Genomic DNA, 15,969 nt, shown 5'->3' on the forward strand with positions numbered 1-15,969 from the left:
CAGACCAAAGGATATTGATTTTTATTTCATTTGCATGGCAGCGAGCCAGTGCTGAGGAAGTCTGCAGTCGGAAGTCTGCCAGCAAATAAATTTCTCTGTCAAATGATCTGTCCCAGAGAGGCAGTTGTCATCCTCGTTCCTTATCGTGCATTCCGTGTGGCATTATAACTCTACGCTATCCGGGGTGGGGGCAGGGGTTTGGCTTCCCTGGTAGCTTTTGAGCTGTGTAAATGGCACTTGTGTGACAGGTTTCAGAGAATGTACAGCCAGATGGGAGTGTGTAGGATGCAGCAGGAGGCTAGCTGGCGTGTCTGTAGGTACAGCTCGGAGCAGAGGTGCCTCGGGGTAATGATTGTGTTGAGGCAACACCCGAGACCTGAGGACCGTGCAGGGCAGCCCACCTCGTCTCTGAGCCAGGAGATGGCAACCTCGAAATAACAGCCACATAGCTCATTTGTAGCACAACCAGCACGAGTGCATCCTCATTTAATTTCACCAAACTCTGTTTCCACCCAATGTAGAAGGACCAGGAATGCCTAGGAAGATGGCTGTCTTTCTTGTGCCCTTCGGAGGGTGGGGGTGATGATAGTGTGTTTATTGTGGAGTTATTTGGGGATTTTTTGGTTCGTGTCTAGTCTTATTCTTTACATGCTTTGGCTGTTTTACCGTTGGCTTCATCTTGGTCAGTCTTGTGCATATTAAACCAGAGGCACCGATCTGCTGATCTTGGCCAGCCTTTGCAGTTGAGGGCAACAGGGCAAGGCAGGCAGATGCAGAGGATTCATGGGTTCTGGTCAGGCAGCACCTGGTGGGTCTGCTGTTGCTCCCACACTGACCTGACTGACGAGCTGCAGAGCTTTCTGCCAGTGGGTGTCACGTGTTGTCACCCGTAGCCAAGGGTTTGCTGTTGCCTAAGTCCCCCTGTGCGGGGTGTGAGGAAAGCATCCTATAAACATCAGCGCTGCAGCCATTTTCGTGTCTCATCTTCCAAAGCACAGCCTGCAGAAGGCTCAGCCGAGGGACAGAGGAACGTGAGGAATGCAGCCACTGGCCATCTCTTGCTGGAATGTCTCCTTTTTCTTCCAGCTGTTTTTCTCTGTGCATCTAGATTGCTGAATCACCTGTGGGCTTGAGTCTAGCTGCCAGCGTCTCAGCCAAGAATTCTTCAGCACAGAGAAGGACTCCACAGACTATTTATAGGGAGGTAGACAGTGGTGGTGACGGTGCTCTCTGTCATCAGAATTGGTCACTCTTATGCCATTGCTTGATGGGTCACTAAAATGGTTGATTCCAACACCGTGGGTAGAAATTCTCACCATTAGAGAAGTTTTAGTTCTACCAGAACAACGCATCCAGTGTTTCCTCAGATGTTCTTTCTCTGAGGCACCATGAGGTATGGACTGGACACAGACTGAGGCTCATTGCTTTGGAAGGTTGATTAGCCCCAAATCCACAGACCACAGGGATAATGGAAAGGTTTTCATGAAGCCCCAGGATCCCCAGAGCAGATGAGTCATCCCCACTCCTAGGTAGAGCACTAGAGCACCCTGAGAAAGGTGGAACTGGCTGGCTCACCCACCTCAGAGCATAAGGATCTTGAAAGAGAAGTCTGGAGCTGTGACTTTCGGCTGGCCTGCAGACCAGCTGGTATACCGGAAGCAGGGGTGCCTGCTGAGTTACACCCAGGACAGGCCGGCCAACCCCCTGGACAGGCCAGCCAGTCCTGAGCACAGACCTCTGACCCAAGAGGCACTACGCAAGCCTGGGGACTGGTTGTTTGCTCAGTCCTTGCTTCATTGTCCATCCAGAAAGCCTCCGGTGTATGCGGGACCCAGGGTTGGATGTTGGGGCTCACTGTTAGGACAAGACCTAAGCCTTTAGTTTCTCTCCAGTCTGGATGAGACGCTTCTTGGTTCTCTTTGTGGAATATCTCCACATTTTGCCTTGCCATTCTCCTGTTCATCCTGGCTGGTTTCTGCATAGGAATGTTTGATTCTTCTTGAGATGCAGCACAGGATAGCAATCTCTTGGGGAGGTATAGTTTTGGGCAGATACATAGACTGGAAAAGGTTATAACATAAAAGGACAGTTAATGTGACATGTAGCGAGCCCAGGCTGAGATACCAGGGTTATTCCTGTGCTTGGAAAAGCATCCATAATCAGTTCCACAGCCTAACCTGTGGTCCAGACAAGGAGAAGAGCCTGGCCTGGGCCAGCAGGTGGCAGATGGGCTGCATACATGAGCCATAGTGCGGGGCTGGTATTCTGTAATGCCTGTGCCATCCCTCTTAGAGAATAACATAGACCTGCGTGCTGTAGACATCACAGTGTCAGGCAGTAGGAAACTTGACCAAGGCCCCACAGGCAGGGCTCTACCCCAACTCTGGTGGAGTCCTGTCCTAGGCAATGCCTCCCTTCCATAACAAAGAAGAGCCATAGGTTTCCAAGGCTTGCTAGCAGAACCTCCCACCAGGGCAGGTCTCAGAGAAGTGCTTAGCTCTCTGCTTGACTGTTACAGATCAGCCTCAGGCTGTCCTCCATGTACAGGGGTTGAGTTCACTTGGGGCTCCCACAGTTGTCAACCCCACTAGGCCCTTGGCACCCTGATCATTGCTGTTGCCTCCCAGGTGGAAGTTGACATTTTTGGAATAGTTGGAATTTGTTTGTGCCACCCATACAAAACAAAACTCAGGGACTGCACTTGGCATCACCCTTATCTGGTTACTCACTATATCAGACCAAGGCCAAGTTTCATGGTTCCCCAGCCAGGCTCTTGGAAAGGTAGTGGACTCAGGAGTGTGACTTAAGCTCATGGCATGGCTTGTAGGGTGCCCCTCACTGCTTCTTTTAGCTAGTGTCAAGTTCCCTGAGCTGCTGTTCCTCTATTGGTCAAGGAAGAGGACTTTAACTGCCTCGCTGGCTATGGCAAGGAAGAAGAGGAAGGAGAACCTCTATGCCAGGAGACCTGTTGGGCCTTGGCCTGGGCCAGACCTACTTTGCAAATACTCTTAGCAGCATTTTTGTCCCTTGGTTTGAAGCTGGTCTTGTCTCCAAGGGACTCTTTGTCCCTTGGTTTGAAGCTGGTCTTGTCTCCAGGAATGCATGCCTCGCAGCAGCTTCCTCTGCCCCTTGGGTGTGGATTTCTGTCCATGGAGGACACAGTCAGGATGAGCTAAGTACAGCAGTGGGACAGTGAGCAGGTCTGACTGCAGAAGCAGACTCCACTGCTGGGTGGGCACAAGGGCCACCCTTCAATGCCTACGTCCTGTCAGAGCTCAATGTCCCTCTCTCACGTGAGTATTAGGGAATCTCCACTTCCTGAAGCCACTGCCCTTGAAGGCTCAGACCCCCTGTGCCGTGACAAGGGTTGGAGATTGCACAAGGAGGCGCATGGGCACCTGGGAGTCAGCATCAGCCACAGTTCTTGCCTCCCAGACCCGTGTGTGAGGCCTTTGGGATAAAGAGATCTTACGTGCGCGGCCTCACATGGCATAGAGCTCAGCAGGTAATTAATGGGGTTAGCTCACAGGAACTGACCCATGTTTTCATGGGAGGAAGACAAGTTAGCCAAGACTGCTGCTGGGGCTTTGCCACCTCTACCCAAGCTCCTGTCACCAGGCCAGTGTGCCCTCTCTGCTGGGTATCCACCTAAGATGGATGGGGCCCTGTCCCAGGCCCTGCCCTCCAGGTAGCAGCCCATCAGAGTGGCTTTCATTCATATTGAATGAAAACGGGGTCATTTTCTCACCACACCCCCATAGATCTTTGCCACCCACAATCGTACCAAGAGGCTACAGTCCCTTCAGGATGCAGGTCAGACTTTCCCAGAAGCCCTGCATAGCCAGGACAGGGGCCCAAGTCCACCCACAGCCCCTTGTGTTTCTTAGGCTGTGGAGGGTGAAAGCCAGCACAGGGCCTCAGTCCTCACGTGACTGTGACTCTTGCTTTTCAGTGTTCCCAAGTTCCAGTCCATCTTGTCAGCCTGGACGCTTGAGTCTTCCTGGGTCACTGGCCATAGGAAGGGCCTCCCTGACTTTAGCCATTCAATTTGCAAGTGTTTTCTCCCTTTGGTTGTTCTCGTTTTATTTCTAAAGCCTTGTTTAATTATTTTGACACTTGTGCTTTTGATGCCATATCAAACACCCCATTGCTTATTCCAGGGCACTGAAAAATTGGCGCTCTTCTTCCTCTAAGAGGTTTAGAATCTCTGATGTTGAGGTCTTTGTCCAAGTTGAGTTGAGCTGTTCAGGTGGCCCAAGGTGGGGTACAGTCCCATCCTGCTGCACAAGGCTGACCATAATCCCACTGCCAGTCACTTTGTGAGTTGGGCAAGGCTGGCCCATGGTAGAGCCTCACACCAGAGATCTGACCTACGGCAACTAACCTTCAAAACAGATTTTTTTTATTTCAAGGCAAAAAACCCACAAGTACTAACAGGGAAGTTTTTCAGGGTTTGGGAGCCCATTTTTTGGTTTTTGTTTTCTTTTTCTTCTCCCCCAGAGAAAGCTTTCTCACAGATTTCTTACGAATGAATGGAAGACTTTTGTAGGTTTATGAAATCCATAATTCAGCAATGTTGTCCAGTTGGAGAAACATCCCCAACTTTTCAGCCTGAGTGAAAGCTAAGATCTGCATCAGCAAGAGTCCCTAGGGGCCCTGAGGTGACATTATCCCCACCCCTCGTGATATGGGGACATTAGAAAACGTAGAATTCCCCCATGTGATTAAGTGAGATGGTCTTCATCACATGAGGACCTGTACATAGCTGTTACCAATGGCTGTAACACACAGAAGGCCAACATTAAATGGACAGAAAAGTAAGTGTGGGGAAAGATGAGGCTGGACTTGTACACAAGGACAGGTGGGATGTCTCTGTGAGCTTCCTGGCATCACTTAAAAGACTCACATTACACATAAGGTGAGACCTGTTGCTCAGAGAGGGTTTTCTGAGTGATCCCAAGGTAAAGCCCTGCCCTTGGCCACACAGCCAGCTAGCTGTTGGCTTTCTTTCAGTCCCACCCCCATCCCTCACCTTCACATTCATGGCCTCCACCGCCTTGTGATAGCTGCCAGAATGTTATATTACAGTTTTTGTTAGATCTTCACCAGGGTCTCATTCTAGTTGCAGTGCTGGGGACCTGGCAGGGCAGGACAGGTGTCCCTTCACATCTAACCCTCCCCTTTTCCCCCAGGCTAGATGGCCTAATGGACCAGCTGCCTTGCATGGCTTGTCCATTATCCTGCCTGTAACTGCTTGACGCTGACCTGAACCTAGGCTAGCCATCCTCCCCATGGGGATTTTTCTGCTAAAGTGCTTTTCCTATGAAGGAATAAATGGGACTTGCGATGGGTTCTAATGTTTTACTGTAAATGGAGCTTTGAGCCTGGAACACTTTAGAAGTCATCAGATTTTAAGAAAAAGTGACAGAGGAAAGGAGGAGGGAGGGGCTTCTGACCAGCTGCTGTGCTTGGGAAAATCAGCTTCCTGGCTTCTCCAGGGCTCAAGGGCAGTGCTCTTGGCCACCAGCCTGCTAGATAGCGAGACTGTGAAAGGGGCCTTAAGACTCACTTTCCTTTTGGATTTTAGGACCATGTGAAAAAGAGAGTGAGCTGAAAGCATAGGGCTCCTGTCTTCTCTCACTGGAGGCTGCATAGCTAAGGAAGAACAGCACTGTTTGTTTTTGCGGGCATTTGGCCCTGGTAATATGGTGAAAAAAATGAGGTGGGTTTGCCAGGCTCTTCAGGCCCCTTTTGAGAGTCATGTTGTTGTTTCCTAGGGTCAAGCCAACACTTGAGCAGCACCAGGTACACCTGGGCAGCTCTGCTGTTTGACAGGAGTCAGTTGTGGCCCCTGCGGGAGCTTGGCAATGGGAGCCCATGGGAGGAGTTGTTTACACCAGCAGCCTGTATCGCTTAGAAGACCCCCAGGTTCCCTGTGGTGGCTGCTGCTTCTTGGCCTGGTTTGCTTAACCTTCCCCTCTGTCCCTCTAGATTGTACCCAAGCCCTTCTTCAGGGTACAGGAGTTTGCTCTCAGATTTCGGTATGGAGAGAGGTCAGAGTTGACAAGCCTGCACTTTCCTAGCACCACCTGTGGTCTCTCCCAGATTCTTACAGAATCCCACCCAACCTGCAAGTGGGCCAATACCAGGTTCCTCTGGCATCCCACTTCTCCTTTCTTCCCCTCCTTTCATTTTGTTTTTCTTACTCATCTCTGTTGCCAAGGGACATTTTTAATACTTGAAAACTACTCACAGGGCCAGGGTGCTTAGCAGAGGGGAGGAAGGAGTTGGAGGCCTGGAAGAATATGGCTCTCGACCATCAAGCCTTCCTCAGAGACCCCACAGCAGAGGCTCTGCTTTGTGACTTGGTGTTTCCTGCTTATGGCCCTTAAGACTGTCATCCCTGTGTGTTTCAGAGTGAACCTATACCCTGGCCCCTGCAGGGGTGGATGGTTCATCTGTGGTTGACCACTCACCTAAGAGACCTGTTTCCACTTTGTTTGTTTGTTGACCTCTGTGAGTCAACACCTGGTAAACGAGTCTTGTGACAGTAAAGGAAGGAGGTGCCCCGGAAATGTTCTCGGCACTATTCTACAAAACCATAGAAGCTCAGATCACCCAGACCATCCTGCCGAGGAACATGGGGCACCTCTTTTTCCTGCAAACTGATTGAAAGCTTGAGGAAAGGGACATATGGTAACCCATAGACATCCTCCAAGGGACCCCTTGACTGAGCACAGCTGCCTTTCATCTGCATTAAGGGTAAGCAGAGAGGAGTGTCTTAGTGTCTTTCCGGCAGTCTTCAATGAGCATGACCTTGAGATCTGGGCCCTCAAGTTCAGAATTCCATTGTTCAAGGTTCATGGGCTCCGTATAGGCACCTGCCTGGATAGTCAGGCCTAGGTCGCCCACAACTGACCTCACGGTGGTCAAGCAAGCCCCCAGGAGCAATATGTCAGCCAGCGAGCCTGGATTTGTGCTCAGTGACAGTGTAGAATCTTGAGGCTCCACAAGTGCCTTCCCCAGGGCCCTTTTCATCCTATGGCTTGTGCTGTTTGAGATAATGTCTTTGGCAAAGTCCCCAGGATCATGTCTTCAGCTTAGGCTGGGGTTGCTGCCACTTGAGGAGAGCACATAACGGAGGCACAGGCAGTAGGTGTTCGAATCTGAGGGCATGTCAGGGACTCTGGGTATGACAGCAATCGGGGACCGTCAGACCTCCTCTGGAGGAGTCTGGATTGGTCAGGAGACTCACAGATGTGAAAGGGTCCCCCACTCTGTTCACAGAGGAACCCACCCCCCACTCCAGGGACCTGTCCCTCACCCTGGGAAGCAGGAAAGCATATCACTGAGCCTCACCTATACTTAAACCCAGAGATAACTGGTCCTCAAGCCCAGATCTCAGACTTTTGACCCTCTAACCTGTAGGAGTCTGGCCTGCTAGGGTCTGATTAGCCCAGATTTCCTGGCACCCATCTTCCCCTACAGTTTTACCATGGACCAGCTTTAAGTGCATGGTTAGGGTACACTCGTAGCTAACCAGGGAAGACCAAATCACACTTCCGTTCCTGATCTCTATAGGAAGGAGAACAGGTGGCATGGCACCTCCAGAGAGCTCTCGTCCCAGTTGTCATCACTGGAGAAAGTGGGGACAATACCTGTGGTGGCTGATAATGACACTTGCTGATTTCAAAAGCATTTGTCCCTTCTTATTCCCCAGCACCTGCCTTGGGCTAGCCACCTCAGGAGGTGGTGAGTTCAGTCATTTTCTGCTGCATGAGGTCCTAAGAGAGCTTGGTGGTGTGGCATTCCTGAGCTCCATTCAGCACGTCAGCCGGCTGTGCTGTGCCCACAGACCCCACTTCCCCTATGCGATAATTTGCAACCCGACCTACACTTTAGGATCCAGTGGGCATTCATAGGGGAACGGAGGAGAGGGGAACAAAAGGCCTCATCAGAATCCTGAAGCCTTCTAGCCTCCCAGGTCTTGGAAGAGGCTCTTCGTAGTTCACCCTGGCCTACAGGATGAAGAGGCTATAGGCCTTACATGAGAAAACCCACCCAGGGGAGTGAGTTCCATCAACTGTACTGCCTACAGCTCAGTCCCTACTTGGTGGGCATGCCCTGCAGGAGTTGCTACCTGAGGGCACTCTAGCTGCTGAATGAAGAGGTACTTGTCTCACTGGGAAACCCCAGGGATAAGATTCTGTGGGTCTCTGCAGCAGCAGCAACAGGCCAGTCCTCCTCTGTCTTTTCATGGTCCGAGGTCCACCAGAGGCCCTGATTGCCTGGTGCCCTTCCTGAACTTGGCAATTAACTTTGCTACATAACAGATCACTCAGGAAAAAGTGGCTTGCAGGCACCTTTGGGCTGGGCTGGACTGGGCTGTGGCAAGGCTGTCTGCGGTGGCCTCTCACCCAGTAATCCTTTGTACCAATAAAGCTCAACCTTGGAAGTGGCATAGCATCACTTCTGCCATTTTCCCACAGTCAACACAAATTACAAGGCTACTTGCACCGGAAGTGAGGAAATGGGCTCCATTACACTATTTGTGTAATGTGTGAACATTGGTCTTCATGCTTCTTCATCCAAGATAAGAGGGTTGGGCTCAGTCACGGACATAGCAGGTAGGTTACAAGTGACTTACAGTATGGCGCATGAGGACATTGGACCCAGAGCTCTGGATTAAGAAAGAGTGCTGGCCACGCCTGTAATCCTAGCTACTCAGAAGGCAGAGATCAGGAGGATCACAGTTCAAAGCCAGCCCAGGCAGATAGTTCATGAGACCCTATCTCAAAAAAAAAAAAAAACCCATCACAAAAAAGGGTTGATGGAGTGGCTCAAGGTGTAGTCCCTGAGTTAGGATCAATTAGTGATGTCTGCCGTGAGTCCACAAATACAAAGGTGGATAGGAAGTGGTTTCTGCATTATTCCAGGAGAAAATGATCGTAGATGTCAAATGAGACTTCAAAGGAGAAGGAGAAAAATCAAATTGTGCCCAGGCTGCATCCCATCCTGTCCCAGAGGCTTGGCAAGGACTGTAATGCCACAGAGAATCAGGCAGATGACAATGTAGAAAACAAAGCTTAGGTATCCCATGCTGTGTAGTTAAGGTGGTGCCACACTCAGCCTCAAGTCGCTCTGTGAGAGGCACAGAGCTGCTGGTCGTTGCCACCCTCCCTGTAGTTGCCATGGACTCTACGTCTGACTTTGTTTACTTTCCAGAACCTTTGCTGTTGTTTACCTCCAGAGTCTGGTGGTTTAGGACAGTTTCTACAGTATGGGTAAATGTGTTGCACCAACAAAGAAGGCATTTATTTCTTCAGCCATCCATTCTCCCATCCTCATAGTGCCGAGCCTCTGGTAGGAGCCATGACAGTATCGGGCCCCAGTCCCAATTTTCAGATTTATGTTTTGAAACCCAAGCCTCAAACACACCCTTGTCAGTTCTGGTTCCATGTCTGGCCTTTTAGAAATAAGAGTATAATATGAAGGAGAGGTCATTTCTATCTGATATACTCTCTGTTCTATCTGATGTGCTCGGTTGTCATGGAGGTAGCAGGTCATGTGGCTGTCCTGTCCCACCATGACCAGCTGTATGGGAGGCTGGGAGCCACACAGGCTACCTCTCCTACCTCCCGGGCCCCTGGGTCTCAGAGCAGGTAATGCATTTAATCACCGGCTTCTTACTAGGCACACAGCGCTCCACGGACAATGTGTCTGGTCTCAGGATCTCTGCTGCAAGGGTACAGACATCCATCTAGGAGGATCCAGAGCCAACATTCAGGACAGCTGGTGAAGACACTCCACGAATTCCAGTAACTTCATTCAGCTCTAGGCTGGGTGCCACCTACAAGGCCCCTCGTCTCTGTCTCCGTTTTTCAATGCTATAATGAAATACCTGAAGCAACCTAACTTTATAAAGAAAAATTGCTTCTTTAGCTCACAGTACTGGACACTGAAAGTTCACAATGGGGGCAGCCCCATGGGTCTCACCCCTTGTGAGGGCCTGACTACAGAGTGACAGCAAGTGCAAGAGCTGATGACAACAACACAAAACCAGAAGCCAGAGAAGGGGAAAGGCCAGGCTTACCCTCTGTATAGCAACCCCCGGACAGAACTAACTGGTTGAGGTCCCATAAGAACTACTTCAATCCCTTCCAGAAGTTCACTCCCAGAGACCTGAGGACCTCCCAGGTCTCTCCCCTGCCACACGCACACCTGAACATCTCCCAGTGCATGAGCCCTTTGGCGGCGTGGGAGGGGGGTAACACTCAAGCCAAAAGCTTTGGTACTTCAGGGTAAACTTTGGTATTCTTAAAATCACAAAAACAACAAAGTCATATCCCAGGGCAGTTTGGTTCTTAATCTGCAAGCAACAGAAACTGTTTCAGACCATTTTTTAAACAAGGGTTATTTTTTTCTGTCCCTCACACAGTGTCCAGGAAAACTAGAAAACCGCAGGGCTGCTTCCTGTGGCAGGATCTCAGGGTCAACACAGTTCTGTCTTGGTGACTCTCCTCAAGTGATCATGGCCCATTTGCCCTGCGTGGGTTCCATACCAGGTGGCCAACTCCAGCCCTGCCAACCTGTGCCCACTGAGGGCAGCAGCTCCCAGCTGCAGTGGCACCAAGGTTGGGTGGCCACCAAGCTGCCAGGGTCCTCCCTAGAGACCAACCACCTTGAGATCTGGGTGGCTTTAGGACTTAGTGTTCCCCAGATGACTGGTCACTGTTAACAAAACCCCAGCAAGTGAGGCTGGTGTTGTCTTTCTCTAACTTCACTAGCTTTCTCTCATTGCACATTATGTATGAGTAGCTTCAGCTCTAAGCAATACGGGGAGGGGCGCCCGGGGACTGACAGCAGCCTGGCCTCGAGCCGTGACGCAGCCCATCCCAGGCGGTGAGTGTGGTGCGTGTGTAGCGGCGAGCCTGGAACCAGTCAGTAATTGATACCAGGGGAGCCTGCTGAGCCTCATTTCCGGGCTGCGCCTGGTTGTATCCAGAATAGTCCTGAAATTTACAGGGCGAGAGGATGGGCAGAAAGAGGGGCACTGGGCCCTCTGATCCTTGTCACACACGTGTTTCCCCACACTGGGAGACTGAGTGTGGTTACCCTACCTGGAGTAGGAATGTGGTGACAGTCTTCCAGTGCGTATGGAAAAGCCTGTAGCAGTGTCTGGCGATTGGGAGCCATACATCTTTACCCTAAACCCAATTTGTAGGGAGTCCTCATTAAACATTAAGCCTTGGGCTTTTTTCCTCTAAATTCCCCTAGCTGTATAAGAAATGGACCACTGCCCCCAGGGCAAGGACCAAGCTGAGATTACGTTCTATATCCCAGAGTCCCTCATGGTCATGGTGCACCTTAATGGAAAGGTGCCTTATTCTATGATGTGTCCATTCTGTCCTAAAATGTTAAAAATTGTTTGATTTGTCAGAAGTATTGAAAGATGGGCGGTCTGCTTATAGCTCTGTCCCTCCATGTGTTTGATGACCTTGTCTAGGACTCTCCTCCAGCCTCCCACAAGACTGGGGGGAGGGGGGCAGTAGTGGAGGGAGGGGCTGAGTTTCACTCTGGGTTCTCTCCTGTGTGGTGACAGTTTCCTTTTGGGACTGTGCTTTCCCCTCCCTCCATGCTGAGGGTCTTCTGGGTCACCCTCAGAGCATGGTCCTCAGCCAGACACCCTAAAGTCCCTCATTTGGGATACCCAGGAGTCTTGCCACTGCCACCCACCCTGCTGTCTACTTAGTATCCTGCTGTGCCATAAAGGTTTTACCACTGGAGCCTGAGCCTTCATCCTGTGGCCGGAGAGTCTCAGACCAACCTCAGCTGAGGGAGAGGAGAAAGGGTGAGTTTCACCAAAGATAAAGGTGACCAAAGTCAGGGAGGTTGCTGATCACTAGGCAACCTGGAGTTTGTTACCCAGGTAACGGATCCGTGCACTGATGCTCTGGATGGGCATCTTGTGAAGTAGCTCTTGGTCTCTCCACATCTCTAGATGCATTGGTCTCCTGTGCGGTTACTCTGGTTTTTTTGTTGTTGTTGTTTTTGAGGGAGGTGTAACTGGGATTTGAACTCAGGGCTTCACACTTACTAGGCAGGTGCTCTACCACTTGAGCCACTCCACCAGCCCTGTTTTATATTGGGTATTTTCAAGATAGGGTCTTGGGAACTATCTGCCCATGCTGACTTCAAACAACAGTCCTCCTGATCTCTGCCTCACAAGTAGCTAGGATTACAGGCATGAGTCACCAGCGCTGGTTACTCTTTTAACTACATGAGCTTCTTACTGTAATCATGTACGGTGTGATGGATCAGCCTGCCATCCCCCGTGAAAGTCAGGCAGGGTGTTCCCCGCCCTGTGGGCAGACAGCCTGGGAGGCAAGGAATTTCTCACCTATATGGTCTGGGGCTGCCATCCCTCAAATCCATTCTTCCTATAGGTCTTGACCATTTCACTATTTTCTTAGCAGGAAGGAGCCTAGGTAGGAGTCTATGCCCCAGTTTCCTTGTCTGTTAAAGAGTGTGGCAGTTCTGTAGCATATCTCGAGAATAAATTGAAAGGGTGCACAGCTATGTGCAAGTCCCACCCCTCATTTCCCTCCGCCTGTGGTCTGTGGGTAGAGGGGCTCTCCAGCCTCAGCCTCTGAGGGACTCTCTATCACTGTCCTCCCCAACCTCCCCCTGTGCGCACTGAGGGTGGAGGGAGCATTTCTGGCCTCCTCATGAAACCAGCCTGTTGGTTAGGTCAACAGGACTATAAGCCAAAGGTTCACTGCCCTGCTTTTCGTCCACCTGTGTGGGTCCTGGACCAGTGAGGACATGGGATCTTCCCTCTGCCCTGCCCCTCCACCCTTTGTGTCCTGCCATGTGACAGTGTAGGATGATGCTGGCTTTTGGGTCCACCCAGGCACACACATGCCTTCGGTGTCAACATCAGGGTTCTGGCTGCCACTCATAGGCTTGGACAGACCAGTGCTCCCTTTGAGTCCCATTCTGGAATAGAAAGACGACTGGGTCTGGTCCACCCAGTGATAGGCCAAGTTCCCAGCTGCTCCAGCCTGTTCTTCTCAGGCCAGGAAAGAGCTTTGTCTCTTTCCTGTGTTCAGAGATGAATGTCCCCAGATTCTACAGCTGTCTCGCGGGAGCAGCGCCCCTGTGCAGTGCCACGGGGAGGGGGACACAGCTCCCAGCAAGGGCATTTGCATTCTCAGCTTCCTATTGCAGTGCGTGGCTAGCTGCAGAAGGAGCCTCAGTGCTACCAAGGGGAAGCCCTGTAGGGTGGTTTTTGTTTGGAGGTAGAAGCCAAGAAGGTGAGTGTGCCTAGGCAGAGGGCTCCTGCTTTTGGCTGCCTGTGCCATTGTCTATGGTCACACAAAGGCCACATGGTTCTAGAAACATCACACTTTCCCTTACAGGATCCGAGGTTGTTCGATAGAGCTTGCGGGCCCACGTGGCCTCTATAGGAGAGGACAAGCAGACTGCAGGAGGAAGGGGACAACAATGGACTGTCCTTGCGCTGCTGTGGGTGTTTATGTGGACATCTGAAAGCTTGAAACTTCCAGAACACTGTCTTGTTTCAGTTTTCAGTCCATAACACTTTGATGAGGACATTGCCCCTCCTTGCATCCAGGTGGCACCATGCCCCTGATGTGAGGGGTTCTTTCTTGTGTGCCCAGGGTTGGAGTAGGATGACTCCAGGCTAAGGCAGAGGGTCAGGAGGCTTGCAAAGTCTAGCAGCCCCTGCGGCAATGACCTTGAAAGGGGAGTGGTGTGTGCATCCTGAAGGAATCCTGGCATCCTGGGGCGACGTGAATTGGGGGTGGTACACTGCAGAGGGTAGGTACCGGACCGCCTCCCTGCTGAAGATTGAGAATCTGTATTTGAGTGGCATAGGGCGAGCTCACGAGGGCCATCCCTGCCCCACCCGCTGGGACAGCTCCGCCTGCTCTGGGAGCTGACCAGGTCTGTGTTCTTTTCAGAAGTTTGTTCTGCAGGACTCCACAGGCCCCTTGCCCTCACACACTGTCTCTCTCCTAGCGCACATGACCAGCTGGCCTCCCCGGCGTGCCTGTTCCACAAGGGAGTCCCTCGAGTGCAGCACCTTCCATGTTTCTCCCTGCTTCGCTTTATGCCGTCAGGTTTATTTTGAGGAGCAGCTAGTGGTGCTGTCAGGGAGGCACATAGCAAAGGTCCCCATGTCCTTTATCCAGGACAAGCCCCTGTGACCTTGGGTAACTAACTCCACGGTTGCTCTAGAGGTGGCATCTGGCTGTGTGCTGTCCCTCTTCAAGGTGTCAGTTCTGAGACTCTCCTTCCTTCTCTTCTGAATGGCAGTGGAGTTAGTATCACAGTGCTTGTCATCAGCTAAATATAATGTCACTTAACAAGATGAAGTCCCCCTCTCACCCCGCACCCCATAGGCCCAGCAGATACTTTCTAAAGCGGTTCAGTCGAGCCACACAGGTATTCCTCCTGGGCTTTCAGGGTGACAAGCTTGTCCCAGAGCCCTTTGCTTAATCTATGGGTTCCTCCAAACGCTCCCTGCCGCGTGCTGGACAGAGCCCTGGTCCTTGGTTCACCCACCCACTGCGCCTCTCCTCCCTCCTCACAGGTATCCGCCCGCAGATCATGAACGGCCCCCTGCACCCCCGCCCCCTGGTGGCACTGCTGGATGGCAGAGACTGCACCGTGGAGATGCCCATCCTGAAGGACCTGGCTACCGTGGCCTTCTGCGATGCACAGTCCACTCAGGAAATCCACGAGAAGGTGAGACACACCTACCTTACCTTACCTGGGCCCACCCAGGCCAGCTGATGGCAGTGAGCGCTGTCATCCTCGGGACAGCCTTCCTTGGGTGTCCTCAGTATCCTTATCCCCATTCCATTGCCCTCAGTCATTAGCAAGGCCTCAAACAGTCTCATCTTCCTGCCTATGATTTTCCTACCGAAATCCTCTACTTTGGGTTCAGTTGTCGTGGGACACAAGGGACACCTCCCCTCGCCCAGTGGTACTGGGGGCTCTTGACCTGCAGTCTGTCTCTTGCTGCAGGTGTTAAACGAAGCCGTGGGCGCCATGATGTACCACACCATCACCCTTACCAGGGAAGACCTGGAGAAGTTCAAGGCACTGAGAGTGATTGTGCGCATCGGCAGTGGCTACGACAATGTCGACATCAAGGCTGCCGGCGAGCTTGGTGAGTATGGCAGGTTCTGCCTGTGGAATGGTGACTGGTTCCCGTGGGACCTCAGAAGGACCTTGTGGCTCCACTCCATTTTCGCATACTGCAGGTAGACGGTCCCTGCAGAACCCAGAGCTCCCAGAAGACCCAGAGTCTGGAAGGACCTAAAGAGAAGCCAGTGAGCTCCTCTTCTCAGACTGGAGGATACAACTGGCCCCACATCACCCTAAAAACTACCCTTGCCAGGGGTGGAGAAGACCCTGGGATTCTGGGATTGAAGACTATCCCAGACTGCCTGGCCCCCTACCCAGCCCTTCACAGCTGGAGTTTCCAAAGAAAACCAAAGACAACAGTAGAAACCCAATGTCAGGGCTCCTGCCTGCTTCTCACACTCCTGGGCAAAAGCACCCAAAAAGCCTGACAGCCTCTCTTTTCTCACCCACTACATGGGTTCGGTGTGCACTGACAATCTGCAGAGACATGTGGGTCAGAGCGTGCATTTCAGGGGTCCCTGGTCTGTGAGACCTGTTGGGCAGCAAGGCAGGATGTCTGCAACCTGGGCCTCAGTCCAGCTGTACCCCTCCTCGATACCCCCTAACCAAGGAAGGCAAATGCCTAGGCTCTTCCTGTCTGAGACTTGCATTAGTTCTCCATGGCCATGGAAGCCTTCTGCATTCCAGCCTGTGTCCATGTTAGCTGAAGATGGTTTGTTTAAGACAGTATAGCCAGGCTGGCACTTGAGATTTGTTTTAAAACAAGTAATACCTTGGAAGTTTTTGCATGAC

At 51.7% G+C, this 15,969-nt stretch overlaps 1 protein-coding gene across 16 annotated transcripts in view; it reads left to right on the forward strand.

Moving 5' to 3' along the window:
* Window positions 1-15,969, forward strand: part of Ctbp2 (C-terminal binding protein 2) — a 148,410-nt gene that overhangs the window by 123,469 nt on the left and 8,972 nt on the right. For all 16 annotated transcript variants that reach the window (XM_074078115.1, XM_074078102.1, XM_074078105.1 and 13 more), the window contains 2 exons: window positions 14,618-14,772; window positions 15,055-15,199. In XM_074078115.1, coding sequence (XP_073934216.1) covers window positions 14,635-14,772; window positions 15,055-15,199 — 283 coding nt within the window. In that variant the 5' untranslated portion in view covers window positions 14,618-14,634. The remainder of the gene's footprint in view (window positions 1-14,617; window positions 14,773-15,054; window positions 15,200-15,969) is intronic.

Source organism: Castor canadensis, chromosome 7 (genome assembly GCF_047511655.1).
Source record: "Castor canadensis chromosome 7, mCasCan1.hap1v2, whole genome shotgun sequence".
In the NCBI taxonomy this organism is placed as follows: domain Eukaryota; kingdom Metazoa; phylum Chordata; class Mammalia; order Rodentia; family Castoridae; genus Castor; species Castor canadensis.